The sequence below is a fragment of the Tachysurus vachellii genome, chromosome 4, assembly GCF_030014155.1.
Source record: "Tachysurus vachellii isolate PV-2020 chromosome 4, HZAU_Pvac_v1, whole genome shotgun sequence".
In the NCBI taxonomy this organism is placed as follows: domain Eukaryota; kingdom Metazoa; phylum Chordata; class Actinopteri; order Siluriformes; family Bagridae; genus Tachysurus; species Tachysurus vachellii.
The window spans coordinates 14,221,654-14,249,605 of record NC_083463.1 but is presented as its reverse complement, the minus strand read 5'-3'; the positions used below and the strand labels follow the sequence as shown (position 1 = coordinate 14,249,605).

General features: G+C 36.7%; 5 protein-coding genes across 11 annotated transcripts; 2 read left to right on the top strand and 3 right to left on the bottom strand.

Annotated features, from left to right (window-relative positions):
* Positions 1 to 1,739: 1,739 nt before the first annotated feature.
* On the bottom strand, positions 1,740 to 10,711 carry frs3 (fibroblast growth factor receptor substrate 3). 3 transcript variants are annotated; one of them, XM_060867896.1, is made up of 8 exons: positions 10,456 to 10,711; positions 7,722 to 7,905; positions 7,528 to 7,616; positions 6,125 to 6,311; positions 5,462 to 5,623; positions 5,063 to 5,184; positions 3,549 to 4,421; positions 1,740 to 2,705 (listed from the first exon to the last, which is right to left on the bottom strand). In XM_060867896.1, exons 3-8 carry the CDS (start codon positions 7,591 to 7,593, stop codon positions 2,262 to 2,264), a joined length of 1,854 nt encoding a protein of 617 aa, XP_060723879.1. In that variant the 5' UTR covers positions 7,594 to 7,616; positions 7,722 to 7,905; positions 10,456 to 10,711; the 3' UTR covers positions 1,740 to 2,261. The 3 variants fall into 3 exon arrangements, with proteins under 3 accessions (XP_060723879.1, XP_060723877.1, XP_060723880.1); XM_060867894.1 differs by having other exon boundaries at positions 7,722 to 7,846; XM_060867897.1 differs by having other exon boundaries at positions 1,740 to 2,702; positions 7,722 to 7,846.
* Positions 10,712 to 14,239: 3,528 nt separating this feature from the next.
* Positions 14,240 to 16,217, top strand: tspo (translocator protein). Of its 2 annotated transcripts, none has more exons than XM_060867881.1 (4): positions 14,240 to 14,338; positions 15,056 to 15,259; positions 15,469 to 15,607; positions 15,765 to 16,217. In XM_060867881.1, exons 2-4 carry the CDS (start codon positions 15,087 to 15,089, stop codon positions 15,936 to 15,938), a joined length of 486 nt encoding a protein of 161 aa, XP_060723864.1. In that variant the 5' UTR covers positions 14,240 to 14,338; positions 15,056 to 15,086; the 3' UTR covers positions 15,939 to 16,217. The 2 variants fall into 2 exon arrangements, with proteins under 2 accessions (XP_060723864.1, XP_060723865.1); XM_060867882.1 differs by having other exon boundaries at positions 14,255 to 14,338; positions 15,043 to 15,259.
* Positions 16,218 to 16,501: 284 nt separating this feature from the next.
* Positions 16,502 to 20,969, bottom strand: LOC132844436 (ubiquinol-cytochrome-c reductase complex assembly factor 2). Its single transcript, XM_060867883.1, has 4 exons — positions 20,781 to 20,969; positions 19,229 to 19,303; positions 18,746 to 18,815; positions 16,502 to 16,832 (listed from the first exon to the last, which is right to left on the bottom strand). Exons 1-4 carry the CDS (start codon positions 20,916 to 20,918, stop codon positions 16,726 to 16,728), a joined length of 390 nt encoding a protein of 129 aa, XP_060723866.1. The 5' UTR covers positions 20,919 to 20,969; the 3' UTR covers positions 16,502 to 16,725.
* On the top strand, positions 20,966 to 23,817 carry tomm6 (translocase of outer mitochondrial membrane 6 homolog (yeast)). Of its 2 annotated transcripts, none has more exons than XM_060867884.1 (4): positions 20,966 to 21,047; positions 21,145 to 21,260; positions 22,425 to 22,548; positions 23,553 to 23,817. In XM_060867884.1, the coding sequence occupies exons 1-3, from the start codon at positions 21,045 to 21,047 to the stop codon at positions 22,519 to 22,521; spliced, it is 216 nt and encodes a 71-aa protein (XP_060723867.1). In that variant the 5' UTR covers positions 20,966 to 21,044; the 3' UTR covers positions 22,522 to 22,548; positions 23,553 to 23,817. The 2 variants fall into 2 exon arrangements, with proteins under 2 accessions (XP_060723867.1, XP_060723868.1); XM_060867885.1 differs by having other exon boundaries at positions 21,045 to 21,067.
* si:ch73-15b2.5 (rho guanine nucleotide exchange factor 19) lies at positions 23,751 to 27,952 on the bottom strand. 3 transcript variants are annotated; one of them, XM_060867875.1, is made up of 13 exons: positions 27,815 to 27,952; positions 27,549 to 27,638; positions 27,308 to 27,466; positions 26,800 to 26,870; positions 26,477 to 26,721; positions 26,245 to 26,405; positions 26,014 to 26,166; positions 25,760 to 25,889; positions 25,543 to 25,617; positions 25,070 to 25,162; positions 24,839 to 24,993; positions 24,026 to 24,190; positions 23,751 to 23,887 (listed from the first exon to the last, which is right to left on the bottom strand). In XM_060867875.1, exons 1-13 carry the CDS (start codon positions 27,904 to 27,906, stop codon positions 23,809 to 23,811), a joined length of 1,668 nt encoding a protein of 555 aa, XP_060723858.1. In that variant the 5' UTR covers positions 27,907 to 27,952; the 3' UTR covers positions 23,751 to 23,808. The 3 variants fall into 3 exon arrangements, with proteins under 3 accessions (XP_060723858.1, XP_060723859.1, XP_060723860.1); XM_060867876.1 differs by having other exon boundaries at positions 27,549 to 27,608; positions 27,815 to 27,921; XM_060867877.1 differs by lacking the exon at positions 27,815 to 27,952 and adding an exon at positions 27,761 to 27,805.

Sequence of the window (27,952 nt, the reverse complement as noted above, 5' to 3'; positions counted from 1 at the left end):
GGGAATGTTTGTTTCTTAAGAAATGAGTTCTGAACTAAAAATCAGAATACTTAATTTCCTTAAAAGTACTGGAATTTTAAGACAGATTTTCTAACAAAAGGTTAATAAGGCTTGACTAATTCTTCCCACTGATCCAGGGGGAAATATGTAAATCAGTCAAAGTTGTAAAGAATTTAGTAAGGAAGCTCCATGTGGCTTTGCTCTCAGTTCAGCATGGCTGCCAGTTCCAGTGTGAAGCACTGAGTCTACATCCCCACCCAGCTAAACATAAAGAAGCTCTAATTCTCTTTCTGCCTATTTTCCTGTACGTACTTATTTTCCACCTAAATTTCATATACATACTTAGCATGTTCAAAGCTGAGTGGTAAATGTAGTTTTGGGCTATGTCTATAATCATAGCATTTAAATAGCATGGGATAAATAAAGGTTATGGTTCAGTTCTATGAAGTACAGAACACTTACTCACTGAGTTTTGAATGTATGTATAACTGGTACATTTGAACCTTTCTGAAATGTGTAAATATACTACAGTTTTGTAGCATACTACCAATTTTGTAAAATAGGTGGAAAGACTTTTTCAGGAAGTAAAGACCCATGACTTGAGGAAAACAACAAATATTTTATGGCCCTTTCCCCAAACACAGATTAACCCTAAAATCAGAATCTTGGTTGAACATCTGTTTTACTATTGGATTAGTCTCATTTGAACCACCCAAAACACTTTCCTAACAAAATTTTTGAAGCTGTAACCCTTGTGTATATGAACATCTGGTAATTGCAGAATTTAAGTCATCATTCATATTAGTCTTTGTCACAGTATATAACTGCAAGGCAACATGTACAGCAGGCTACCTGTTAATATAGGTGGAACAGACAAACATGAACCCTGCCTGGAATTCTGCTACTAACAACGAAACATCCAGATTTAATTCAATTCATATGAAGTAAAAACTGGAAATCCTGACTCGGCATGTATAAATGGGAGGCAATGTTCACATCATCAACATTTTAGCCCTGGATAGCTTATGATCTTTGTGTAGTGAGTACAGCTGTATTTTATTTTCAGCTGTTGTTGATAGTTAGCCCTCAGACTCCATATACACCGTTGGCACATGATTCAGTATTATATTCATCTGTTTGGCACAATATGTCACTAAAATAGTCTAGTTTGACATGAAAATTTTAGAAAAACAATAGAACAATGACATGACATGTAACAAAGCTAAATTCTATCATCTTCCTCATCGCCTATGCTATCTTTAGAAGACAGTTAATTTCACTGACATATATGTTCTCTACTCTTATTTCTAAGAGCCAAATAACAAAATGAAACAAATCCATAGATGCATAAATATGCATAATATAAATTAAATAAATTAATATAAATAAGGTTTGCCTAATTAAGGCTCATGGAATGACTTTTTTTTTTATAAAAAAATAATGAAAGTCCTTCCTTCTGCATATGCATGGCTATGATGCTTTGCACAGTTTTTCCAAAACAGAGATTTACATAAATACAGACTCTTGGATTTGCACTTAATTAACACTTGAATGTGAATTTCAGGTAAGTGATTACTTTGGGGTGGTGGGAACAGCAATCAGACTGTAATCTCTTAGACTAATGTCTTTTACGCTTTCCTAATCTGTACTTTCAGACACAAAGAACCTTCTAAATTGTATTTAATGTTAAATTAATTGTAATGAAAATTTAATTTTTTAACAAAAAACATGGAAACGTTTTATGTTTTAGGATGTATGTAACATACTATAAAAGTTAATGATAGACCAGAGGGAGGAGTAAAACTGCTGTTAATAAACAAGCTTTTAAATATCTAGTACTCTCGTATGTACGCTGAAAATACAGCGGTTTACAGAGCAGCTTCAGATCTGATCTGGAATCCGATATTTCCTTTTAGATAATTTTTAACACCTTTTCTTGTAAACCTGTAAAGGTATAACTGTGAGGCTCAGTTTAGTAAGATGGGCTTGATTACAATTCGATGGTCACAGGGCACCAAATTCAGTTATGGACCACCTTTAAAAATTGCATGAATTTCTATCACATACAGCTGGTATATTCAGTTTTGCCTTATTGTATTCACAAGAAATAGCTGGTATAAGTGCAAATGTGTTGAAAATATGAGTGTAAGGATGGAAACTCCAACTGAATGGTGAGAGGACAATAACACCACAGAGCTCCTTTGTTTTTAGTCTTATCCATAACATTCTTTTTTTCCTCACTCTTTAACACTCATTTTGTCTCACAGAGGCAGGTCGGTGCTGTTGTGGCGGGTCTTTCGAGACGTGCCATCATCACGAGGCAGGGCTTTCTGCAGATTGGACATGGCTGCGGTTTTCTGCAGGTCGATCACAGCATAACACTCACCGCGACGGGATGGAGGCATAACTGGGGCAGCAGCCATGCCGCGCTTCATTGGAGGCGGTCTCTGTGGCACTTGGGAGCCGCCCCCTCCGTGTCCTGGGCAACTCGAGGCTCCAGCCTCCAAGTCCACCTGGATGTAGTTGAGCTGGCGTGAGGGTGGAGGGGGCAGGTGGCGGCCATGCTGCTCACAGGCTGCACTGCCAACTGTGCCACGCCCCGCCCGATGCCGGCGGAAATCAAAACTGAAAACTCGACCACCCCTCTCAGAGGGCTGAGGATGAGGAGGGCACGCATGATGCAGATGAGTTGGAGGCTGGATCTGCTGGGAAAAGAATACATGGTTAAGCACATTCAAAAGTGTGTGTGTGTGTGTGTGTGTGTGTGTGTATAATATTTTATAATTCTAATTATAATATATATACTAGCATTAAAAAATAGATTATGTTCAGGTCATTTGGGTGTGAGAGTCGTTTTCAGGATGATTCCCGAACATGCTGAGGAATTATGTGTGTCTGTTTCCACAGGAGCAAAAAGGACAAAAATGGATTTCAAAACATCAAAAGATTGTTTTTTTTTTAAAAAAAAAGTTTTTTTTGCACATTTGCACATGTGTTTTGCACATTTGGTATTGTTTTTTAATATTCTACTTTTAAATTATTTTAATATTACAATATTCTATAAAATATGTGAGCATATTAATTACATACTTTAAAATAAACACCCTTTGGATACAAAAAACACTTCCTGTCTTTGATGCATGTTGGTTATACATATAGAGTATTTAAAAATAAATACCACAGTATTGTTGTTGCTGACATTATATATATATATATATATATATATATATATATATATATATATATATATATATATATATATATATATATAAAATGTCAGCAACAACAATACTGATATATATAAACTATATATATATATATATATATAAACAAAATATATATATATATATATATATATATATATATATATATATATATATATATATATATATATATATATAACAATACAATATATATATATAACAATACAAAACAATATATATATATATTTGAATGTATATACAGTATGAATCGAACATTGTGTGGTAATGCTACTGTAGTACATTTCGTACTAGATGAACTGAAGTCCATTATTAGTGCTTACCCACCTGTTCGGTGTTGACGTAGTTCTGCAGAGCATCGCGATGAATCCCACCACTGCCACCACTTTCCTGATGATATCCATTCGGGGTTCCTGGCCCCTCTGAGTATTCATACTCATCAAAGTCCTCCTCCTCCTCTTCCTCATACTCATCATCTTCCTCATCTTCATCCTGCTCCTCTTCTTCATCCCGCTGAAGAGCACGGTACTCCCACACTGGTGGCAGTGACGGAAGGTTCTCGTAGTTGAGCAGCGCAGAGCGCCGATGGCCCCCGCTGTAGCCCTGTGGAGGCAATGAGGAGGCATTTGTGTGCGCGAGTGGCAGAGAGTGCGGGTGTGTATGTGGGTGTGTTTCTCCAGCTGTGCTGCTGCTGCTGCTTGAGCCCACAGACTGCGACTGGGAGGCACTGCTGGGGCTCAGCCTTTGCCTGCGTGGCCCTCGAAGACCATTAATGTTCTCATATGTTAGCTGGCTTCCTGGGCAAGGCTCCATGCTGGAGTGCCTGTGCAGATGATGATGGTAATGGTGGTAGGGATGCGTGTTGCATATGTGAAGGGGTGGAGCCTCTTCTCCCTCGGTTTCTGAGCTGCCATCGGGTGCTCGGAGTGGGTGAGCAGAGTGCCGGTCTCGGTCGCGCTCCATCATGTGGCGTTGTGCCGGTGTCGGACCCAGCATGAACTTTACCTCCTGTGCCCCTGGCTGGAGGAAGAGCTGAGGGTCTTTGTGGGAGTCATCCATGCCGCAGCAGTGCATGCTGGGTTGGCTTTGTTTGGTGGATGCCTCAGTGAAGGCGGGGGGCCAAACCTCGGGAAGGGATCTGACACAGTGGCGACTTGAAAGCTCACTCTCCATACTTACCGTGTTCACATATGTATGTGTCTGTACAGATAAAAAAAAACAAGTGTGTGTGTGTGTGTGTATGTTTAACATCAATATATCACTATTACTGTGTATCATGCTAAGCAATATCATTTATATAAATTATATAATTTGATGTCAGAGTCTTTTAAATTCAGTCTTTACAGCTACAATATAACATTTTTCATTCATTCTTAGGCTGAATAGGGTATAGTTTACTGAGTAAATGCTAACAAATATGTTGAACTCATGCAATCTTTAAGGAAGTTCTGCATATTTACATTTACATTTACAGCATTTTACAAAAAAGTGCATATGTTGCACCACCGCACATCTCTTATCCCATATAAGAGAGGGTATCTATCCCGCTCTACTAGTTTCTGCTCCTGCTATCCTCATGCTCCTACATCATTACAACTTTACTTCAACCGTAGGACTTCTGTGACATAATAAGGTACATTTGCCTAATTTTTCAAACATGACAGACACACGCTAATGCTTTGCTCAAATGAAGCCAAGGAAACAAAGAAAATTCTAAAAGGTGATTATAGATTATGATCTTGTTTCAAATTAATGAAGTGGTATTAATTCTGCTTATGACAATGAGGCTTTGTATGTACTGTATGTGTGTCTGCATTGTGTATAGTGTGTGTTGCCCTTACCTGGTCATCCATCCCCATGAGGCTGTGTCTGTGGTCATCGGAAAGGGAGGGCTGTGATGAGTCTGCACTTATGGGGTACCCTGGGTATCCATTAGGAAATGTCTGCACTGGGAACCCTGGAGCTACACAATGAGGTGTATGTTCAGTGGGGTTACAGTGTTATTGCCATGGAATGCATAAATATTAGCTAAAGATCTGTAATAAATATTAATAGAACATGTTAACAAGCAACAAAGATTCATATTAGATGAGGTCTGATGATCAATAAACCTTGAAATGTTCATGTAAAGCTAGGTCTGCCTTATATAATCCTAAATATTTAATGACCTTCTGCTGCCTTCATATGTGTAGGTAAATCTAATACTGTTTGTTATCTGTGTCTGTTTGCGTGTGTCTTACTGTTAGGTGTTTGAGGGGTTCGAGGCATCTCCATCTCCGGTGTGTGGCCAGGCCGCGTCATGAGCATGGGCTCCTCCACCACGTTAATGCTGTTGCACTGCATCAGCTCCTGCAGGAGGTTAAAGATCTCTTCCGCCCGAGAGCACTTAAATGCAAAAATCCCTGTAAGAGAACAGAAAGAATTATGAGTAAAGAATGCTGAGGAGAATAACTAAATGCAGGTCTCTGTGTTTTAACCAAACTTAACATGATATCTTGTTACTATAAAAAGAGTTATTTACAGCTATTCATCACTTATCATGTACATACATTATATAGCACTGTAGTTATAAGAGACAGCATCTATCCTAAAGAGTGCTAAAGAATAAAACGGATTACAAATGAATTACAATCATTTTACAATCAATTCTTCTGAAAATATATTCTGCTTTAAGAAATACGAGAAGCTTCTTTCTCCCACAAATTGATCAGTTCAAAAACAGAAGAAAATAGTATTGAGATGAAGTCTATAAATTTAAGGGATATATAAATGATCAATTGCTCAGCTGACATAGACAAAGCCAATTCTTTGGTTGTTGTGTAATTCTTAATTAGTTAGTTAATTATCCATCAGCTCAATGATGGAGTAAAAAGGCTCAGTCCTCCATGGATTGGTGAACTCACCCTGTCCTGTCTGACAACGCCTCCCACTCTCGAAGGAGAACAGGTTGGAATCATAGCCATAACGGCGCAGGCAGAGGTACGGCCACCGGATGGCATCGCGTTTTCGTGTGTGCAAGATGAGCTCTGTTTGGGTGAGCTCCATAGTCCCCGATCCCAGCTCGTTCCCTTCATCATCAACATTTGTCACCTGATAAAAAAGAAAAACAAAGCAGTCACTGTAGTGTCCAGCAGTGTAGAGCTTCATTTTCCAATAAACTAAACTAAAGGGCAATAAACTAAGGCTAAATGTTGTCTTTTGTGTAGTAATATAGGTGCATATGTTCTGCAGAAGAATATAGGCAGAATGTTAACATGAATTATATAAGAAACAGAAAGTTTCACAGATTTACAAGAGATATCATTTCCAGATATTAAAAATATGCAAGAAGATCTACATGTTTCACTAGAAAGTCTTTACTTACAGCTGTGGAACATCGTACCTCGTGCAAAGGCCATGACTGACCTTCTTGTTTCTGCTTGTTATTTTGGGTAATGTAGGGGTGATGTAAAACCATATTCTGCCTATCAAGGCTTTGACAACTTTCACACCAGAACTCACACCAGACATTAAATAAACATACTTTCACTCACCCACCACTTTTAAACATGCCATCAACTGTCCATCAACTGATCTCCTTAATTTTTTTTTTTTTTTTTTTTTTGCAATGCTGACTTTGGAATACTGATAGAGTTGGTGAAGAATGTCGTGATTTGGAGTCAGTCATTATATTACAAAAATACTGCTCTACTAAGGAAATACTGATAAGGATGGGCTACAAGAAATGCTGTAGTATGCAGCCTGTAGGTCTGGACACTTCTGACTCCTGTGTTATGGTTCAAGCCTAAGCTTTTCATTTAATAGCATTTGCCATTTAATGGCAGTGTTAGAAAATGGGCATGTCTGTAATCAACCTAAAAAATACAGTTTTACTTATTTATTTATTTATGTTGGCTTATTTGAAAATTTTAGCCAAAACCACTTAAAATTGAGAGAGGACAAAGCTTGGTTTAGAGACTGCATGTGTTATGTTATTATTTTAACCCACTACTTTCTGATCATCGTCCTTCACCACTAAGCCAACCTTTCCCCAAAATACATGAAACTGAAAACCGACGAAAATGAACACTAGAGAATTGTTTGCTCTGGCCAATAAAAGGCCAAGACGCAACACTGAAAGATATCTCCAGGGCCTTTTGACACTAATCTTTTTATTTGGATGTGTAATGAAACAGCCTTGATGCCCGATGACGCCTGAGATAGGCACAGGCTCCCCGTGACCCAAGAATAGTTCGGATAAGCGGTAGAAAATGAGTGAGTGAGTGAGTGTAATGAAACAGTGTGTGCTAGTAAGTACTGTATGTACCTTGAATTTGGTGGGGTGGTTGTCTTGAATGGCGTCTCTGTATAGACAGCTCCAACAGCTCCCCATAGCTTCAGCAGGTAAGCTGAAACCTTTAACAGTTAAATACTCATCAGTTTTCAGTGTTAAAGCCACTTATACACACGTACATTTTTTTCCAGTTTAGTTTGAACAGCAGAGAGAAAAGGAAACTATACCTGGTGTAGGCCATCAGTGGGAGTGATACTAACGTCAATCCCAGAATTCTCTGCTGGGGGTCATGGTGGAACAGGGGTGTGCTGGAACAAGCAGCAGGTCCCAGTGTGCAAACTCTTCATATCTCCTGACAAACCGAGAAAAGAGATTCCTCTGAGAAATTTGTCCTTTTTTCCAGAAAGTGTGCTGTGATTAAGATACAGAAATGGAAGTTAATCTGTGCTACGTTCCTAGGCTCCCAGCGGATGTGAGGTATAATTACTTTACATGACATTTCTGTTTCACAAATGTGTGCGGGCTCTGACACTTGAGAATAAGTATATTTTATTGCTTAACTCTAAATATTCAAATATCACCTGTCAGGAACTCTAGGCCATCATCTGCTAGAAGATCCTGCGAGCTGTTTAAAGGTTTTGTACCTGTCCCTTTTAAACTCATTGTGTTTTACAGATGCAAAACTTGTCCAAAAACATTTTTTATTTTTTATTATATGCCATACAAAAGTTAATTAATGCATGTTACAGTAAAGATAATTATATTTTATAAGTATAATAAGAGGATTTTATAGAGGGAGTTGCACTCCCTCTAAAAAGACATATACATATCAGTCAGTTCTGCAGAAAGATGTTTATATCTCCAACAGCTGGAAAACCAATGCCACTTTAAACACACAACAGGCACCATTTCTAACGCAGCATAAATATGGAATGACATCAAAACATGTCTCCTAAAAAAACACATTTAAGGTCTATTCATAGATTTTTGGTTTCTATTTCCTGTCACCAAAATATTTTAATAAAAATGGGCACTGAAGTCTAGTTACAAGCCAAAATTATTTTTATAATTTAGGTCAAGGTTTTCAAAAACTAAGTACAACAATGCAAATAATAATAATAATAATAATAATAATAATAATAATAATAATAATAATAATAATAATAATAATAATATGGGCTAAAATTATATGGTTTTATTTGACAATTAGGTGATTTAAAGATATTAATCCGCAAATTTTGTCCCTTCAAAAGATAAAAACTTCTAAACAAAATACTTTTATGCTTTTAGTGCAAAACACATTACATTTATATATAGGAGGTAACTTATATGTTTGCAAAACTAATTAACTTAAAAAAAATTCTAATTCCAAGGTTTTGCTTTAGTTTTTGCATTCTGTAAAAAAAATATTTGGTTTGATGAGAAAGCATGCATTTGATATGTCATCACATATTTAAAACAGAGAAAAATACGACTTTCAGCTTACTTAACAAGAACAAGAACAAGAAGACAAATGACAAACATGTGGACTAGTTCTAAGGCCACAATCTGGAATCGTATTAAAAAATAAGTAATGCAAATCAGTCTGACAAATTAGTCTGAAAGGTGTTAAAATTTATATAATAAGAAAATGAACATATGGAGAGTAAAGCTTTGATATCTCTATTTTTTTTTCTAAGCTGTAAGATAGGATTTGATTTGAAATGGCAATCCTTTCATTTCTGAAGGGGTTGTATCCTCAAGGGAACAACTTTCTTTCACTTGGAAACGTGGATAAACCATTAAAATTATTTCAGGTACAAAAATAGACTGCATATATATTTTTAGAATTAAACTGACAAGGAAAAGTGCAGTTTAGTACCCAAGTGTTAGAAGTAGGACTGAATGTTAACATGGAATCAAGGATAATAAAGTCTCCCCCAACTTTCCTGGTCCCAGTAGCCTCTGACCCTACTTCTCTAAATCTATAAAGCCCATATGGCCCCAGTCATGAAGTAAAATCACAAAACAGGCCTAATACTACTATTACAGACAGTGCCTGTGCAAACATGCATGATCATGCAAACAAAACGGATTGTAGTAGCAGGTGTAGGTCCTTTTCATGTGCGCCAAATCTGCAACTGCAATCACGCCTTCCAGTTTCATTCATGTGGCATTGAGTCACAGTACATAATTGTTTGGGATGAAACCCCAGTGCATCCGAATGCATTCTTTATTAGATAGTCTAGTCCAGTTGGACTGACAGATGATCTCGTGTTAGTGCATGCAAAGCATCCATTTATAAATATTAATATTAAAAAAAACATGGGCTGAAATATTCATGTTTGGGTTTCGCTATTTTTGAGAAGCTATACCGTTTTCATGCTACATGCATGCTTCTCCTGTTCCCGTGTAGACGTGGAGACTCTGACTGACACCTGCAGCAGCTTCATCCCGAGGTTTAAATAAGAGAAAAATAAGGAAAATCGGAGCTCAAGGTTACGCGCTAAACGAGCTATTAATGAGCGCTGTGACGCTGCTGCTGTGGCCGGAGAAAGGCTTAGATGAGAAAAGCCAAACCTGCACCATCAGAGAAAATGCACAACCAATCTGTCTTCAAAATGGCATTCTATTGTTTAAATAAACCGACGCGAATGTCAATAATGTAGGAGATAAAAAGAGCACTACGATTCAGGCAGCAGCCATGTATGAACTCGAGCTGTCCGGAGAGAAACGTGTATAGTAAAGAGCGCTGTATAGTAACACAGTCCTACCGTAAGCCTACTACAGCTGGATGCTAGTGACAGCCGCGGAGGAAATTCTGCGGGCTACATACACACAGACACACACACACGCTATGATAAACAATCCCCCGAGCGTCAGCATCAGCACCAGCACCAGCATCAGCACCAGCACCAGTCCGCTATGGATGTGGACGCTGCTGCAGAACCCGTGGAGCTGCTGCGCTCAGGCGCTACTCACATGTTTGGCAGCGAGATCAGAGCGCGATGGAGCTGCGGTGCGGAGTCCGCGGTGCTGCACACAGGAGGCGGGCTGCTGGTTGTCTTCTGCTTCCGTCACTTATAATAATGCTATAAGTGAGCTGTTCATTTGTTTTGTCCAAAACACAAAAAATTGGGTTGATATAAAAGATTAGAAAGCCAGTTGTTTTCCCCCTCAACGCCCCCTTTCTGCGGCACGGGCCTCTGTTTGACATTTGCCGAGCGCCGGGGTGAGAGTTCAGCCAGCCAACGATGGCTGATGGAGCGGCAAGAAGGTAGAGACGCTGGAGGACCAGCTGAGGCGGAGCGCGCGCTCACCGGCACATGATGACGCGCTGCGAACCGCTCGTCGTCCGCGCGTCCACCTACATACTGCTCCACTGAAAACACGCTCAAAACACAACATCCCAGTTTTCTTCACGCTGCAACGCTCGCAAAACTGTTTTTAACACATATTAGTCCAATCTTTTATTTATTTTTCAAATATAAAAAGGTATAACAAAGTGCCAAAGGTACCTACAAGTAGTTTACATACGAAATCTAGCTAGAATACAGAGCATCCAACTGAGTTTATAGGTTTAAACCAAAAAAGGTGTTTATTGAGGGTAAGAAACATTGAACATGTATATTCCTGAAGGATCTGATATCAGACCGATTAACACACTGAAGTCAAACAAATATCAAAATGTCAAAACACTACAGATACAAGGAAAAGAAACTGATTATAAAATGTTGATATCAACACTAATCTTAAATCTATCTATGCTTTTTAGAACAGTAAAACGTGAGCAGGTGAACAATAAGATCTTAATGATCGTAAATAAGACATGGAGGTGATGTAACATTGTGTGAGTGAGTTCACCTTCTCCAGTCAAAATCACCTGAAATTTTGATAGGTGTTATAGCAGATGCCCACAAAAAGTAAGTCAGTCTGTCCAAATTTCAAGGAAAACAAACAAACAAACAAACAATCTTTTAGTAGAGTTTTTTTAAAAATTAAAAAGAGGTAAATTTGACATGGTCAGAACACAACAGTTAATGTTGTGATTCCAGAAAGCAGACATTCTCTCCCTACTGCCAACATATCTTTCTTTGTTTGCTTTTTCAGTCATTGTTTCAACCCGTCCTTTGTATAACATATGAGCTCAGAAGTGTCAGAAGTAATCTGTAATCATTTCTGCTATAATAAGGAGTGTGAAAACTCAGTCCTTATTACTCAGCATACTTATTACAGTGGGCATGGTCTGAAATTTTAAGATATGCTTCCAGGATGTATTTACAGCAGGGCATTTCCAAAAAAAATGGATTAATGGAACAATTTTTTTAAATCAATGCCCCAATAGTGTAGCTCTAAAGTGAGTAACTAGCATAATAATTATCAACATGATTAGTCTGGTTTCTTCCTCTTGCAATTACAGAAAGGTTTTTTTTACAGCTCTGGTTTGCTCATTAGGGATCTAAATATGTAATTCTGTAAAGCTGATTTGGGATAAAATCTGGATTATGTACTTTGATTATCAGAACCAATTACTTGCAATCAAATGTGCATGATAAGTAAATATGCACAATAACTGATTTCATTATATTTGGGTGATTATAGTTTTATGCCATTGAAAAATAGTATAATTTAATGACTGTATAATTATAACATTATAACAATCACTGTGTGTGAACATTACAGTTGCAAATTCTTTTTTTCAGGCAGGACATTATATTGTGTAGCAAAGAAAGAATAGTTTTAACATGTATAGAAAAAAATAAAATAAACAATTCTAAAATAAACAAAATTTCATTTCAAAAGAAATTTTAAAAGAGAGCCAGTACATAATAAATCACAATGTCACAGTACCTGTCGAGATACTTCGTAATTTGCACTGTTAATAATTTAACTGGAATTTAAAGGAACCATTGAGTACTAATTACGTTTTAATCCCAGGACCACCAAGTCCCTCAACTGGTCAGTTGTGTAAATGAAATAGACTTGAATTAAATAGACTTCATTAAATTGATTACATTGTTTTTTTTTTATTGATTGCCCCAATAATGCACTCACTACCTTTCAATAATATTAATAATTAACAATATTGCAGATTTTGCCATTTTTTTATTCTGTTCAATAGAAATCTTAAAAGAGATAATGTATCATTTTTAAGAGCTTTATATATGGGAATTCAGTATAACCTATTTTAAAGACCATTATATAGTATATATAATCTGCAGGTAACCATGATGCAGATTCAAGTAAACTGACAGTTAGTATCACTGGCTATAATCTGTAAGGTAGCAATAGGAGAGGTAAATCCTGAATAGTATTACACAGGAAATAGTTTAAATGCCCAAGGTAGTGATATACTATGTGTGTATCTATGGTTATGTATTCATACAAACCAAAGCACCAGACCTGCTGAAACAGCCAACCCCCAGCATCTCCACCCAACCCCTCCACTCCTCAACAACCCCAAATGATGTGCCAAAAAAGATAAAGGTGCCACCTGGCCCAGTTCTTTTTGTCCTAATGTAGCTCCCAGCACACCAAGCAATTACAAGCACAATACAGCAGATTCGGGTGCGCTGGGAGATGAAAGACCAAAAATGTGGGCCTTAAGCATTTATTAGGAAACACTGTCCTTTAAGAAAAAAAGTAGGCCTATGTAGTTGTCTGGCTGTGAATCTGCCTTACTTAGCCTAGTGAAAAAACACCAACTCTCATACTAAAAGTTGCTCTTCTCCTTTCTGCAACCTTTCTCTTCATTCTGATCTACAGATATAATCTCTACAGTGGGCGTTTAACTGTTGTACAAGTCACAACAATTACTCAGCTGAGCTCCATGATTTAATATCCTCTTTCAATTAAATGTGGCCAAAAACGTACATCTTTCTAAACTTTGTTCTGTGGCATTTTGTCACAAAAAAAATATAAATAAATAAATAAAAATCCTAAAAAAAATAAAAATAAAATAATAATAATAATAATACTGTACAGTATTTAAACATGTTAATGTAGAAATATGTTTTTACTGTTCTGATTTTCCATTGTTTTTGTTGCATTTATCTGTAAATATGGAGACTGGAGAACTCACTCACTCTCTCTCTCTCTCATTTTCTACCGCTTATCCGAACTACCTCGGGTCACAGGGAGCCTGTGCCTATCTCAGGCGTCATCGGGCATCAAGGCAGGATTCACCCTGGACTGAGTGCCAAACCATCACAGGGAACACACACACTCTCATTCACTCACGCAATCACACACTACGGACAATTTTTCCAGAGATGCCAATAAACCTACCATGCATGTCTTTGGACCGGGGGAGGAAACCGGAGTACCCGGAGGAAACCCCCGAGGCACGGGGAGAACATGCAAACTCCACACACACACACACACACACACACACACACACACACACACACACACACACACACACACACACACACACACACACACACACACAAGGCGGAATCGAACCCCGACCCTGGAGGTGTGAGGCGAACGTGCTAACCACTAAGCCACCGTGCCCCCCCCGTGGAGAACTAAACCACTAAATTGAATTGTAACTGAATTTATGTTAAAAAGAGTCAGTGATGTTAAATTTTACTTTCTCAACTTGATGGTGGATTATTTTCCTTTTAACATGATACCCATTTGTGCTTTATTCCTTACTTACACAACAATACATGCGAAACATTGCATTATATCACAGATTGAACCTCTGGATCTCTTACAAGCTTATGAAACTCGTGGGGCGTGGCTTCACGTTTCGTAAGTGGTCACGCCCACTGTATTCTTATTTACAAAGTCAGGACGTGTTTAACCCCAAGCAACTCTTTCACCGCGCGTGGCACAAAAACTCATTTATTACTTAACGGTAAGACAAGTAATAATAACAATTTAAATTGCTTTGCAAGTGATTAAACAGTTCATTTTTTGCGTCCTTCTTTCATAACCAAGCCTAGCATTGTGTATGTAAACATTATGTAACTCGATGAGGTTGTATAACATTAAACTCTACATGTAAATCATATCAGATTGTAATACTATACTAGAGCAGAAACTCATACATGTCTTTGCAATATACGTTTCCTAGAAAGTGCTCTTTTTTATATATATATATTTTTTTTATTCATTTCTAATAAAACATTCCTGCAATAATACCTGAAAGCTTTGAAAGCATCAAATTAAGATTGATTGACAGGTCAGATATTAATTCAATGCATGGTTGCATTATTTTTTCTAACTTCACTTCCGACATGCGAGTGAGCTCCCGACGGTTCACCGAAAAGATTCGGCTCAAAGAGTCGACTCGAACGCAATGAAGTCTCTCTGGCAGGGACCTACAAGGAACATTCATATTCTTTATCCTGCACTATGAACCAGTAACCACTGATGGTTATGGCAGTCTTATTTAACTGTAGTTACATATTAACTACAAGTAAACTAATTTTAGTGTTATTCATGCTGAAAGACTAATAAGCTTTAACATCGCCTCCATGTGATTAAGAACTTTTTAATAGGGAAACAATATTTGCTTCATGTTTTAAAGGTTTGGTACACCTCCTAAAACAGGAACAGGTCTCTTTTACAGAACTTGATCCTTGGATATCTTTGTTGGAGCCATGTGGACATCCATGCTGGGTCTGACTGCCCTACCACATGTTGGTGGGATCTTTGGTAGCTTTATCACAAGAAAAGAGATAAAGACATGGTATGCCTCACTTAACAAACCGTCATGGAGGCCACCCAATTCTGCTTTTGGAGTGGTATGGACAGCTTTATACACAGGCATGGGGTTAGTACATCGGTATCAATTCCGTTAATTTATAATTTGCAAATAATGCTTTTAATGGAATATAATTTAGTAGGTTTTGCAGAAAGCTGTTTATTGGACCAATATTGTTTGAGGTAATGGTTGTTGGAGAAAGGAGCTAGAACCTTAGCTTTTCAATTAATTTTTCATCTACTTGTTAACTAATACCTATATTAATACTGTTGTTTCAGTTATGGCTCATACCTGGTGTATAAAGAGCTGGGAGGCTTCACAGAAGATGCTGTGGTCCCATTGGGACTCTATGGCTTGCAGCTGGCACTGAACTGGGCCTGGACCCCAATCTTTTTTGGGGCACACAAGATCAAACTAGTAAGAGGACATGCTTTTTTTTCCTTTCTTTTTTTTAACTATACCTTGTGACTGTAAGGAGAAATTGAAAGGAGAATTATAACAGAAACCATTGGGAAAAAATTATTTCAAAACACACTTTCTATCATGTTTGATTGATGTTCCTCAACCCCTGCAGGCACTCGTTGAGCTTGTCGTGCTAACGGGGACAGTGGCTGCGACCATGGTGTCCTGGTACCCAGTGAGCCGCAATGCCACTCTTCTCATGACTCCGTACCTGGCTTGGCTTTGCTTGGCCACCTCACTCAACTACTGTATCTGGAGGGACAACCCTGAGACCAAAAAAGACTAGACCCTTTTTTTAATTACCATGCAGTTACCACAAATATGCCTGCAACCATATCCAAGTGAACATATGAATTAAATCATGGAAGTTGATTGACTAATATTCTTAAATCACAATGATTATATACTAACATTTAACTTACATTTTTTGTTAGCTTGGTAAAATAAAAGAACAAGCTTTTCCTCAAGATCATTTTTCTTTTGATTTCCTGTCAGTAAAAAAGATTGATCAATCAATTATTTTACTGTTTGTACTGGTACCAAATAAATAAAAAGTTGCCTTATAGAGTCTGTCTCCACCTACCCACCACTCTCTTAAACTTTACTATCACATCATGATAGGGTGTGTCTCAAAACAGGGTGAAAAGACCTCTATCTCACCTTAGCATACTGTGTTTTTTGGCGTCAGCCAAACTGCCAGAGGATTGAACCAGTGAACTCTACACTATATGGCTGTTGAACGCAAGCCTGAGCACTTGTTCAAATTTAGGCCAAGTTAAAGAATAAGCTCACATTTATGTTTAACTTAATTATTATACATAAATGCATATTTAGTGGAGCTACAGGAGGTTTTTCTGAAGCAAACAATACTGAATACAATTCATCTTTAATTGTTTACAAGTTAAGGACATGTTAATGTCAATAATTATGAAATAATACGAATGGTCATTCATTAATGTGAATAAAACATACAGCATAAGAATGAAAATGCAAATTCAAATATATTAATAATAAGGGAGTAAGTTTTATAACAGAAACAGAAGTTGTGCTCTGGTGAAGCTAGTACGAAATGTCTACTTTTCTTGCTTTTCCACAGATGCATCTTCTGGCTTAGAGGAGAATCTCTGCATTAGTGTTTTCCACAATCCTTTCTTTTCCTCATCCATCTGTTGCATATTTCCTACAAGTGATTAGTAATACAATAATATAATAAATAATCAGCTATGTGAAATGCTTAAATACAAATAAAAAAAAAAAAAGCAGTTTTTGTTTGTGGATCATCAGTAAATGAAATCGTACAACTCGTAAATCGTAAAACTGGCACATTAATAAAGCAACTTTGAAACAATTAATTTTCGCTATTTTCAATTCATTTCAAAAGTCACTAGCTAGGTATTCATCCACTTTGTACGCTGTTATTGATAAAGCGAAAATGCTAAATATTCTGTCTCCTATTGAAGTCCTAAGAGGCTGTGCATTATTATACTTTTTCTTTCTTGTTTTGTAGTGATGACTTAATTTTCTCGTAATCTCTGCATGTACCCCATTGTTAAAATGGATTATTAAAAAGTTAAGCCTTTATTCTCATAAATACTGTCAATTTTTTGTATGTGTTTTGTCGCATATTTATTAAAAATTATCGTTTTATATTAATTTATTGTTCAGAGCTTGCGGATGCTCACTTTCCTATTTTAGAACTATTAAAAGGTAAGTATCTAAGAACCATCCCTACAATATACGTGTGGTTATTTTAATTGTGCTTTTAGAAATAGCGGCTATATTTACCACAGTAGGGTCACTATATTGTCATCACAGCCTCCTTCTTAAGTGTCAGACCCTTATGTGGAAGTTATAAATCACTTGATTACTGATCAAAGTAAAAGCGCATGCGATCATCAGTGATGCTGCGTTACTGCGCTTTTGCTGCCTCTAGAACATGTTCTTATGCAGAGATCATGAGAAAATTAAGTCGTTATCACGACAAAACAACTTTGGTTATGCCGACATAACAAGAAAGAAAAATATAATAATGCATTGCCTCTTAAGACTTCCGTAGTCTCTAGTTTGTTTCCATCTAATTCACTCTGTACTTGATGGAGGTTACCAGAGTGTGTAGTGTATTTGCTACAGTGATGCGCATTTGCACAGCTATTAAAGAAAAATTAAAGCACCATTATAAAAGGTTTCCAAATGAGTCCAATGAAACTGCATACCATGATTCCTTGGAACATGTGAATGCCATTTCACTTGACAAAACTATTTTCCAGTCTTTTTTTAATGCAACAACTATGTGCTACAGATAAACAAACAAAAAAAAAAGATTACGTCGACACCTGTTAAATTTTATAGATAATTTGCATTTCCATGAGCTGTATCAATAAACATTACAATGTGCATAAACCTTCTGGCAAGGTTGAAGACCTACTACTTAATGAAATACTTTATTCCTTGTTTGATGTGTGTGTATTTAAAAAAAGATTTTTTTTTTAAACTGAAGTGTTTAGGCTCATTGTATCTTAAGTCTGTAACCTAGTTAATGTATTCAACAATAGAGACTCGAAAGCACTTTGCTTTGGATAAGGGCGTCTGCCAAATACTGTAAATGTAAATGATACAAACAAATGCTTGGCTCGAAACATACCTACTGAGGTTTTTTCCCTACTACATAATTTAATTAAATGACTTTAATGCATTGCACTGCTGCCACATGATTGGTTGACATTTGTATGAATAAGCATGTGTTCCTATTAATGTGCCCTGTTAAATAGACCATTTACATAAAAAAAAAAAAAAAAAAAAAAACACATTTATGTGTTTAAGGCAGCGGTGTCCAATTTTATCCACAAATGGCCGGTGTGGGTGCAGGTTGTCATTCCAACCAAGCAGAAGCCACACCTGATTCCACCTGTTTAAACAGTTGTTCTTGGCTTTTAGTAGTCACTGGTGTGGCTTCTGCTTGGTTGGAATGAAAACCTGCACCCACACCGGCCCATTTTGGATAAGATTGGACACCGCTGGTTTAAGGACTAGAGTGTCAAGTATTTAAGTAACATGGTCATATAGAGCATATACCAAACTTCTTACAAGTCTCACCTGTTCCTAATAACATCCGACACTCTTCTACTGTCACACCAGTAAAACTTGTGTCTTTTGCTCGAGGAAACTAAAAAGAGAAATATTCATCCACACACATTTTAAGTGATTATTGAAATGCTGCAATAAAAATCTACATTATTATAGTCTATACACTTAATCATTAATGAATATGAAGATAATAGATCAAAGTAAATCCGTGCTCTTTTTTACTGGCTCAATCGTAGGGTGAGTTTTAAAACAGCAAACTTAGTATCCCCATTGTTAACAGGGGAGAAGATGTGATGTTTAGACAACTTCAGTAATATTTCAGCTGCTGAACCAAACAGAATAACATATGATAGCATTTGAAAAAGGAACAGCCAAACCCTAACAGTAAACAGATTTGATGATGGTTTCTTCTTGACTCTTGTGATTACACAATCCACTGCTTTTATATTTTCCACTGCATGCTGCATTTTAATTTTCTCACTTCACACTCACCTTTTCTTTGTAAACGTTGCTGTTGATGTGCACCAGACTTTCATACATTTGATCACATTTTTCTGGGTCAGAGATCTAGAAGAAGAAAATACATCCTCCAGGAAATGTTTAAATCACTTCAGTTTTGAAATTTTCTTGCCATATGTATACTAGGTAGTTGTTTTATGATAACTCTGGTTTGAATACTTTTTCCTGAAAGGTTGCATAAATTTAAAAAGCATCACATGGTTACATAACTCACATTGTTTACACAGTATATTTAATAAAAGAGTGTATACTATATAGAGTATTCAGACAATTTTTTTTTATTTTACGTTGTGTCCACTTTCTGCGCTGCTTATTTTACACAGCATTCTGTGGCGCGTGGAGCACATCCCAGAATAACCAGGGTACAACCCAATGTCGAAAACAAATTACACAAACACACGCTGTTTAATGGGGTTGAGGTCAGGGTCAGAGCCAGTCACTTAAGTACTTTTACTCCAACCTTGGGCAAACTATTGTCATGCTGGAACATGTTTTGCCTGTTTAGTTCCAATGAAGGGAAATCTTCAAAAGATACAAAGATGCTCTAGACAACTGTGTGCTTTCGACTTTGTGGCAACAGCTTGGGGAAGTCAGATATATGCTTGTGATGGTCAGGTGTCCACAGACTTTTGACTAAAAAATTCCTGAAGCAGCATGTACTGGAAGAATCAATGGAATAGACACACATGAAAAAAACCTGCTTAACAGCACTTATATCATGATGAAAAAAAAAGTCGTAAACATCCTTAAGTGACGCAGATAAAGCCTGAATATGAACCAGATTAAACATTTATCAATCATCCACCAGTAAAACCCAATATGACTCAAGCAGTAACCTTTAAGTCAATCTAGAAACATCTTCAACCTCACAGAAACATTTAACTTTACATGAACACTTAAGGACAAGGAGTACAATCACAGCCATGGTGAGACATGACAGCGTTATTGGCACTAATTACATAACAAATGTAAGCTTTAGGTGAATATGAAAAGATTTATTTTAGAGACAGATATATACACTATTTTAAAGTTAATCTTTTTAAAAATTAATTATTAATTAACTTTAATATAAAAATGAACTAAATTAACTTTAAACAAACAAAAAAAACTTTAATTGTATATATTTATTTTTCTCTCTCTTCTGTTTCCATACTTCTGTAAAGCTGTTTTGAGACAATGGGAAATTGTTAAAAGTGCTATTCAAATAAATTAACTTCATTTATAGAATATAGAAAATGAACTTAATTGAATAGAGGAACAACATTATTATTATTATTAATATTATTATTATTACTATGATGATGATGATGATGATGATGATGATTATTATTATTATTATTATTATTTTGATGCTTATTATGATGATTATTATTATCATTATTATTATTATTATTATGATTATTATTACGATGATGATGATGATTAACACTCGACTTTCTCCTGCACATCAGATGACATGTTTGTATACATTAATAACTGTTGATGCCTGCTCTGATCCAGAAACAGTTAGCTATCCCACAATTACCTGTGTGTTTTCACCTTCTCTGAACGCACTTGCCACCTTTTGCCGTAAAAACGTGCCCAAATCTCGACCTTTTTTCGACTCGTCCCTCGGCCATACTTCACACAGCTTGAGAAAACGACGGTACCTGGTGGCGGCCATTTCCAGCCTTGTAGAAAGTGCCCCACGTTTAAATAAGGATGCCGCACTGGGACAAACCAAATTGCGTTCAGCAGAAACGCTCAGACTTTGTCCCAAACGTGTTTCCGTAGGTTCCAAACTCGCCTCATGGTGTGTAGAACTAATCAGTGGTTCGTTTTTGTCTCCAATCTCTTAATGTTTTCCTTTTGAAATTGCTTGTCTTAATCTCTGTATCTGTTTTAAAAAGAAATCACCAGGGAAAATGCCGGGTGCAGGAAAGAAAAGCGAAGCAGCGTCTCCTGGGGTTGTGGGGTGGATCAGCAACGCGTGTCGCTTTGTGACCGACAGAAATGACTTTAGAAGGTAAACAATACGTTAATGTTTATTGTCCTTTACTTCATGACATATCCGTGTGTTTACGTGCGAGATCTTCCGTCGTCATGACAACACTGACTTATATAACTAGCATCTGTTTATGACAATGACCTTGTGTTTAGTGGTGTAGCTGCTAGCTGTGTTGGGTAGTTACAGGCTCACACACATCCTCCGTGTTAACAAACATCATCCAGTCTGTGGTTAAATGTCAAATAGTTTACTTCACGACAAAAATAACTATTTGGCTAATTTATTGAGCGTGACCCCTGACCCCGATCATAAGGATTTTTATTTATTTATTTTATTGTTCTAATAACAAATGATAACAGATAACAAAATGCAATGGCATATTATTCAAATCATAAAATACTAACATCATAAAAGGGAAATTTCCAGCTGAAAATAGAAAATGTTTTTTTCTTCAGACCACTTTACATTTATGGATGTGAAACTTTCCAAATAAAAAAAAGATTTAAAATAAATATGACGACATTTCAACATTTTACTTTGCTCATGAAAAAATATAAAAAAAAATTCTGTATATTAATTTTTGTCCCACATAATGATTCAAAAACATGTTTGACATCAATCAAAAAAAAAAAAAAAAACCCAGTGTACATGCAATCAAAAAAGGTGCACAGCAGATTCTGTATTTATATTACAGAATGTATTGTCCACTGAATAATGGGCTTTTTCTTCTTTGGCTCCCAAATTGTGGAATTCCCTTCCCTCAGAGATTAGTAATGCAGAATCCCTGGGTGTTTTTAAATCCCACCTTAAAATGTACTTTTTTTAGGGCAGCTTTTATGTGATTTCTTTGTTTGTTATTTATTTTCTTTTTCTTTTTGTATGGTTAGTTTTAGTGCCTGTTCTGTTATGTGTATATTTTAATTTCATCTTTTATGTCAAGCACTTTGAGAAGCTACTTTTAAAGGCGCTATACAAAATAAAGTTTATTATTATTATTATTATTATTATTATTATTATTATTAATGCATGGAGATATGATGATTCTCTTCTGTCGGGTAATAGGTCTCGAGGCCCAAATATAAAGACCCTTACCTTGACTGGGAAACGGATCCGAATAATTTGTGTGTGAAAGTGTAATAATAATAAAAACACCATGTCATTTAATAATCTGTTTCTCTTTAGGAATCTTCTTGTGAATCTAGGCTTGTTTGCAGCAGGAGTTTGGGTGGCGAGGAATTTGTCAGACTTTGACCTGATGTCGCCTCAACCAGTGACATAGTCCTGGGCAATTCATGGAGTTTTGCAGGCAAGTTTGAATAAAAACTCTTCCTTATGTAATACTGCACAGAGCTCAATATATTCTCATCCAAACCAATGTGTACATACTTTAAAACCAGAGCATGTATGGGGTTTTATTTTTGTTTAAACCGAAAAACATGATTACTTATTCAGAGAAGAATGAAAATCTGATGCTTCTGAAACACAGTCACTCTGATAATCATTGTGATAGTAATTCCCAGTCAGTCACCTACCTGGAGGTCACAGCTGGGGACAATTGTTAGCAGCTTGGATACATCACACAGTATCCCTCCCAGTGTTCGGACGTACAGGTTTTTGAGCTATCCTTGCGGATGTATTTATAAGTTACAATGACTAATGACAAATGGGTGATTTATTATTTTCTCCTGTAATTCAACCCTTGATATGCTCACCGGAAGAACAAAATAAAACAGAAACCATTTGGAGAATACAATCTTAATGCTCCCTAGCAAACTGAAGCCTTTTTATTTAACCTTAGTAGCCTACTGGTAAGTAGTTCTCTAAAGGCTACATATTGTCTTGTATAGTATGTTATTTATGTCTGTACTTTTGAGTCACAAACAGCTGGGAGCAAATTTCTTGTGTGTGTCAACAGACTTGGCAAATAAACCTGATTCTGATTGATGTTCAGTCCCAATCCTCTGAGCTACCTTCCTCTTGTGCATGTGGAAACAGTGATTACTGTTGTTTCTTTTATAGTTTGAGTTTAGGATCATTCAAGATTTGTCTGTGATCACATTTCTCCCTCAAAAATGATGTTCCACCACTATCCGTCCTGGTTTTAGTTGTGAGACAGTCCTTAACCCAATTTTAGTAGATTCAGTAAACCCATAGTCATAGCCATTAATGTGAAGGTTCAAAACATTACACAACACACATGAGACAAAGCAATAGAAAAAGTTCACACACCGACTATTTTTGTTGCACCAAATTATGGCTCTAAAAGTTCAAAATGATCACTGTCCACATGTTTATTTTTATCCCCAGCAGGAGTGGACTAGTTTCTTCTGAACAAGAATGGAGCTTTCTAACAGAAGCAATGATGGGACAAATCCAATGGACACTGAACTTTCACACTGACTTTTTTCCTTCAACAAAAAGAAAGTGAACAGCTGACATTGTTACACTGTCAAACTTTATTTAGTATAAATAATGTTTAAGTTAAAGTTCACAATTGGTGTCATTCTAGCAGGTTTAATTATTCAAGACTATTAAAAAAGTTACATATTATACTTAATAAAAATGTTTAAACATTCTTGGACTCTGTATTACCAATGGTGCCATTCTGTGAAGATAAAAGTTGGAGCCACGTCTCTTTTTCCATCCTGCACACACATATACTGCTTGAGCAATATAATTTCTGAACAACTTGGAAAACATCTGTCTAGAACAGTGCATTAGAAACAACTAACTTGTTTGGATTGTATAGGTTTAGGCTGAGATCAGTAATACGTATGATTTACCGTGATTGTGCAGCGAGTATAACAGCAGTAGAAGCTCGTAAATGGTTTTGGGTGAGATGGAGCAGAAAGGCATCAGGTGGCAGACCCAACATCTTGGTCTTTAACTCCTCTACACGAACATGAGCAGGAAAAGCTGCATGATCTTGCACACTGAATCTGTTTCCACTGACGTATGGGTATGAGAAATTGAAGAGTCAAAACAGAACAATGTTTCAGTTGATAACGTCACTAAAACAGAAAACAAAAAGCATTCGTGTACCAATATGTGTTTATATACTTTATACCACAATGTTTCTGAATTCTCAAATCAGTTTGCAAGACATTGATTAATTTTCTAGAACAGCAGCACTGAAAGTTGTGCCAGCAACAGTTCAAATCACAGTAACTGACCTTGTATGCTATTCTATACACAACCATGTATAAATTATTTTAATAATACATTTTAATTCTCTCTATTTTTTATATATATATATATATATATATATATATATATATATATATATATATATATATATATATATATAGATAGATAGATAGATAGATAGATTATATACACAGATATATAGATATAGGGCTTTGCACAGAGGACGTCACATTAAGTCTAAAAGTTATTTAGCAAAAAAAAGTCAATTCTTTACATGTAAATAAAATTGTACAAGAGGAATAAAGCACATGCAGTCATAAGAAAACAGTCAACTTCAGGATGGTAACATTATTCAGCCTCACATCACCCCACATTGACAATTTTCTAATAACCACAAGTCTCAATGTTCATTCATCCCATACTTCTGGAAGAATGCAGAGCAATCATACTTCTTGACTGAGAGGAGCAGGAGGTCATTGAAGAGGTGCAGGAAGACGTCTGTGCGTGAGACCATGGAGCCTGAAGTCTGACTACTCTTGACCTTCAACTTTTTCAATGGTCCCGCTTGAATCAGATAACGGCCACTTACGATTAAAGGTACTGACTGATGGAAGACAAGAAATATAAACAAGTGGACCAAACATTCTGGCATGAAAAGATTTCAGAGGCAAAATTCCGACCTTGACATTGGAAAAATCCACAAGCTTTTCCAAGCTAACCAGTTCCTCTGTCTGTTTCATTTGCTGGACATTGCAGTCACACTCCACTACTATCTAAAAAGGATACAGAATATAATGAATTAGCTGTGATAGACTGGGTGTGCGCCTATTTTGCAGTTAGTGATCCCATTATAGCTCTGGGGCCACTGCAAATCTCACTATGGTAAACATTACTAAAGAAATAAATTTATAATTAATTCATGGACCAGATTTGTAAAGTCTATTTAAAATTATTACCCTATAAATCTATATAGTGAAAGAGCTATAATTTAATCTAGATCTCTGTATACTTTATATAAATCTATATTACCAGAAGTTCAATACTGTAATTCGAGGACCAGATATTTAAAGCCAGAATTATAGTATTGCAGTTTAGGTAATATTGATTTAAGAAAAATAATTGAATAAATAAAATTAGAAGACTGAAAGCATACCTCTCGTATAGCTTCAATTGCACCCTTTAGGTTGGGAACATCAGTGGAGTGTTCATCAGTTCTTTTAAGGATATTCTGAACCAGTGACAAAGAATATTGCTTCTAGCAAGTTGTGTTCAAAGCTACATCAACAAAAAAACAAACATTCTCTTCTACCCTGGTGTTTGAGATTTTTTTTTTTTAACTTCCTAAACGTCCTTGGCTTGGAAAAGCTCACCTCTACAATAAGCCTCAATCTTGTTATCCTTTGGAAGGGAAGGATGAGAAAGGACTTGAGTGTCTGTCTCTGGCAAAGTGGGTCTTTCTCAAGCTTCTTTAAGGCCAGTACAAATTTCCTGTTTTCTTGTCTGAAAACAGAAAGCAGCAATCAGACAAACAAATACTGTGTGTGTAGGTGCAACAGCACCACCCGTTTAAACAGTAGTTTATATGAAAGAGATTCTTGAAGTAAAATCAATAAATACGACTAACAAAAGTTTTGCAATAAGGGTCTCCTGATACATCATGTTGGTTACATAGGGCACATAGACTCGACGAAACGTTGCTTTGTGTTTCAGTACGATGTCTCCAATCTTGGTCATCACCACATTCTGCCCCAGTCGAATCTCTAAATCCTGAAGAAAACTAATAGAAGAGTAGACACATATCTTAGCGTGAGTCACACGTATCAGTGTGATAAATACTGCTACAGTTGGTCCTTACCTCTCGCTGGCCTTGCAGACTTCCTTCAAGTTGGAAAATAAAACATGATTCTGCACGGGTGTTAAAGTTTGCTTCAGCGGAACAGAGGACTGAAAGAGTCCAACTGCCACTCGCAAACTCTTCTGATACGAAGCCTCGGACACAATCAGTTCAAACATGGCCTGTGGAAGAAAGAAGCACTCTTTATACATTTGGTGTTAACTACAGACAAATGGCTATAATAAAAACCTACCTCCTGATGGCGAATGTCTCGGGCGGTAAGCGTTTGCAGCAAGTGTTGCCTTTTTACTTCAGGTAGCTGTTGCCAAAGAGTGTATGGTGCTACATACAATCCTGGAGGGCTTGATGCACAAGATTGGATTGGTGAAACAGCAGATCGACACCGTGCTTCCACAACGTCTACCAGTTTTTTATGTTGTGCCTTCTGTAACTCTGCCTTCATACATTTCAGCCAGTACTCCTGATACAGAGGCACTGCTACAGGGCAAGAGCATTGACAAATGTAATACACATACACATGTATTTAACAACAGATAAGTAAGTAAACATACTTACAATCACTGATATATTTTAACTTCACTTCAAATGTTTCATCTTGAGTGTTGTCCCGAGCACCGGTCATGAATCTTTAATAAGAGACAAGACGTTCAATGGCACAGTGCAAAGTTTGTTAGCTGGACAGAATAATTAATAAAAGCTGTAAACCTATTCATTTTCCTGACCCTCCAAACAAAAACTATACTTTATTGCTTCCCATCCACTTACATGTGTAATCCACTCTCATTAGGCTCAAACATGTCCCTCACTAAAAATTTGCTTATATGGAAAAGCAAAATTAGTCTGACAAGAATAAATCTACTTGATTCATATCACTGCTTTTTGTCAATGGTGCATCTTTTTATTTAAGAACAACCACAATTTCTCACATTGCCTGTAATGAGGCAAATCATTCAGGACACCACAAGGCTGTGGCTCATTTACACAAACTAGACTACAGGCCAATGTTACACTTCAACCAGCCTAGAAATATATCTTTAACGTTAAAGATCATTGACTTTCTTACCGTTTGTCCTCATCCTGTGCACAGACGAGATCAGGGGAATGTGTCTGGGTGAGAACTGGTTTTTGATCCTGTACACTGAGGAGTGATGCAGTCTGTAGGAGACTCCATGTGTCTGATCTCGCGACTGATCTCAGAGCCTCAGCAATACCACCTGAGACACTACATAGAGCAAACAAAAGCTCTCTGGCTTTAATGCTACAAGAAATAAATTAGAAATTGACTTAATAGGTAAACATTCTACCTAAAAACTGTTTCAGGCTCTTGGGAAATGACCCGGTGTTCATCCATCTCAGATATAGGCCTTGGGAAGAGACACAATGTTCCACTTTGTCTTTATCAAAATAAAGAAATATTAGGTTAATGTTTTTTTTAAAAGCAGTTATTAATAAAAACTAACACACTACATAAGCAGCTATGCTCTGGTTTGATATTTTTGACATGATAAAAACCTACCAATTAATTTCATAGAGATTAAAACCATTAAATTAGACCTCAGACTTCTCTTACCGACAGCAAGCTCTCACTAGTGTGTTGTAAATTGGACTCATCGGGTGTAGCTCATTGAGTGACATCACATCATTTAGCACTTTAACTACCATTGCTACTTACAATCTGATGGCTTTCCATGCACTGCTTTGCTGGCTC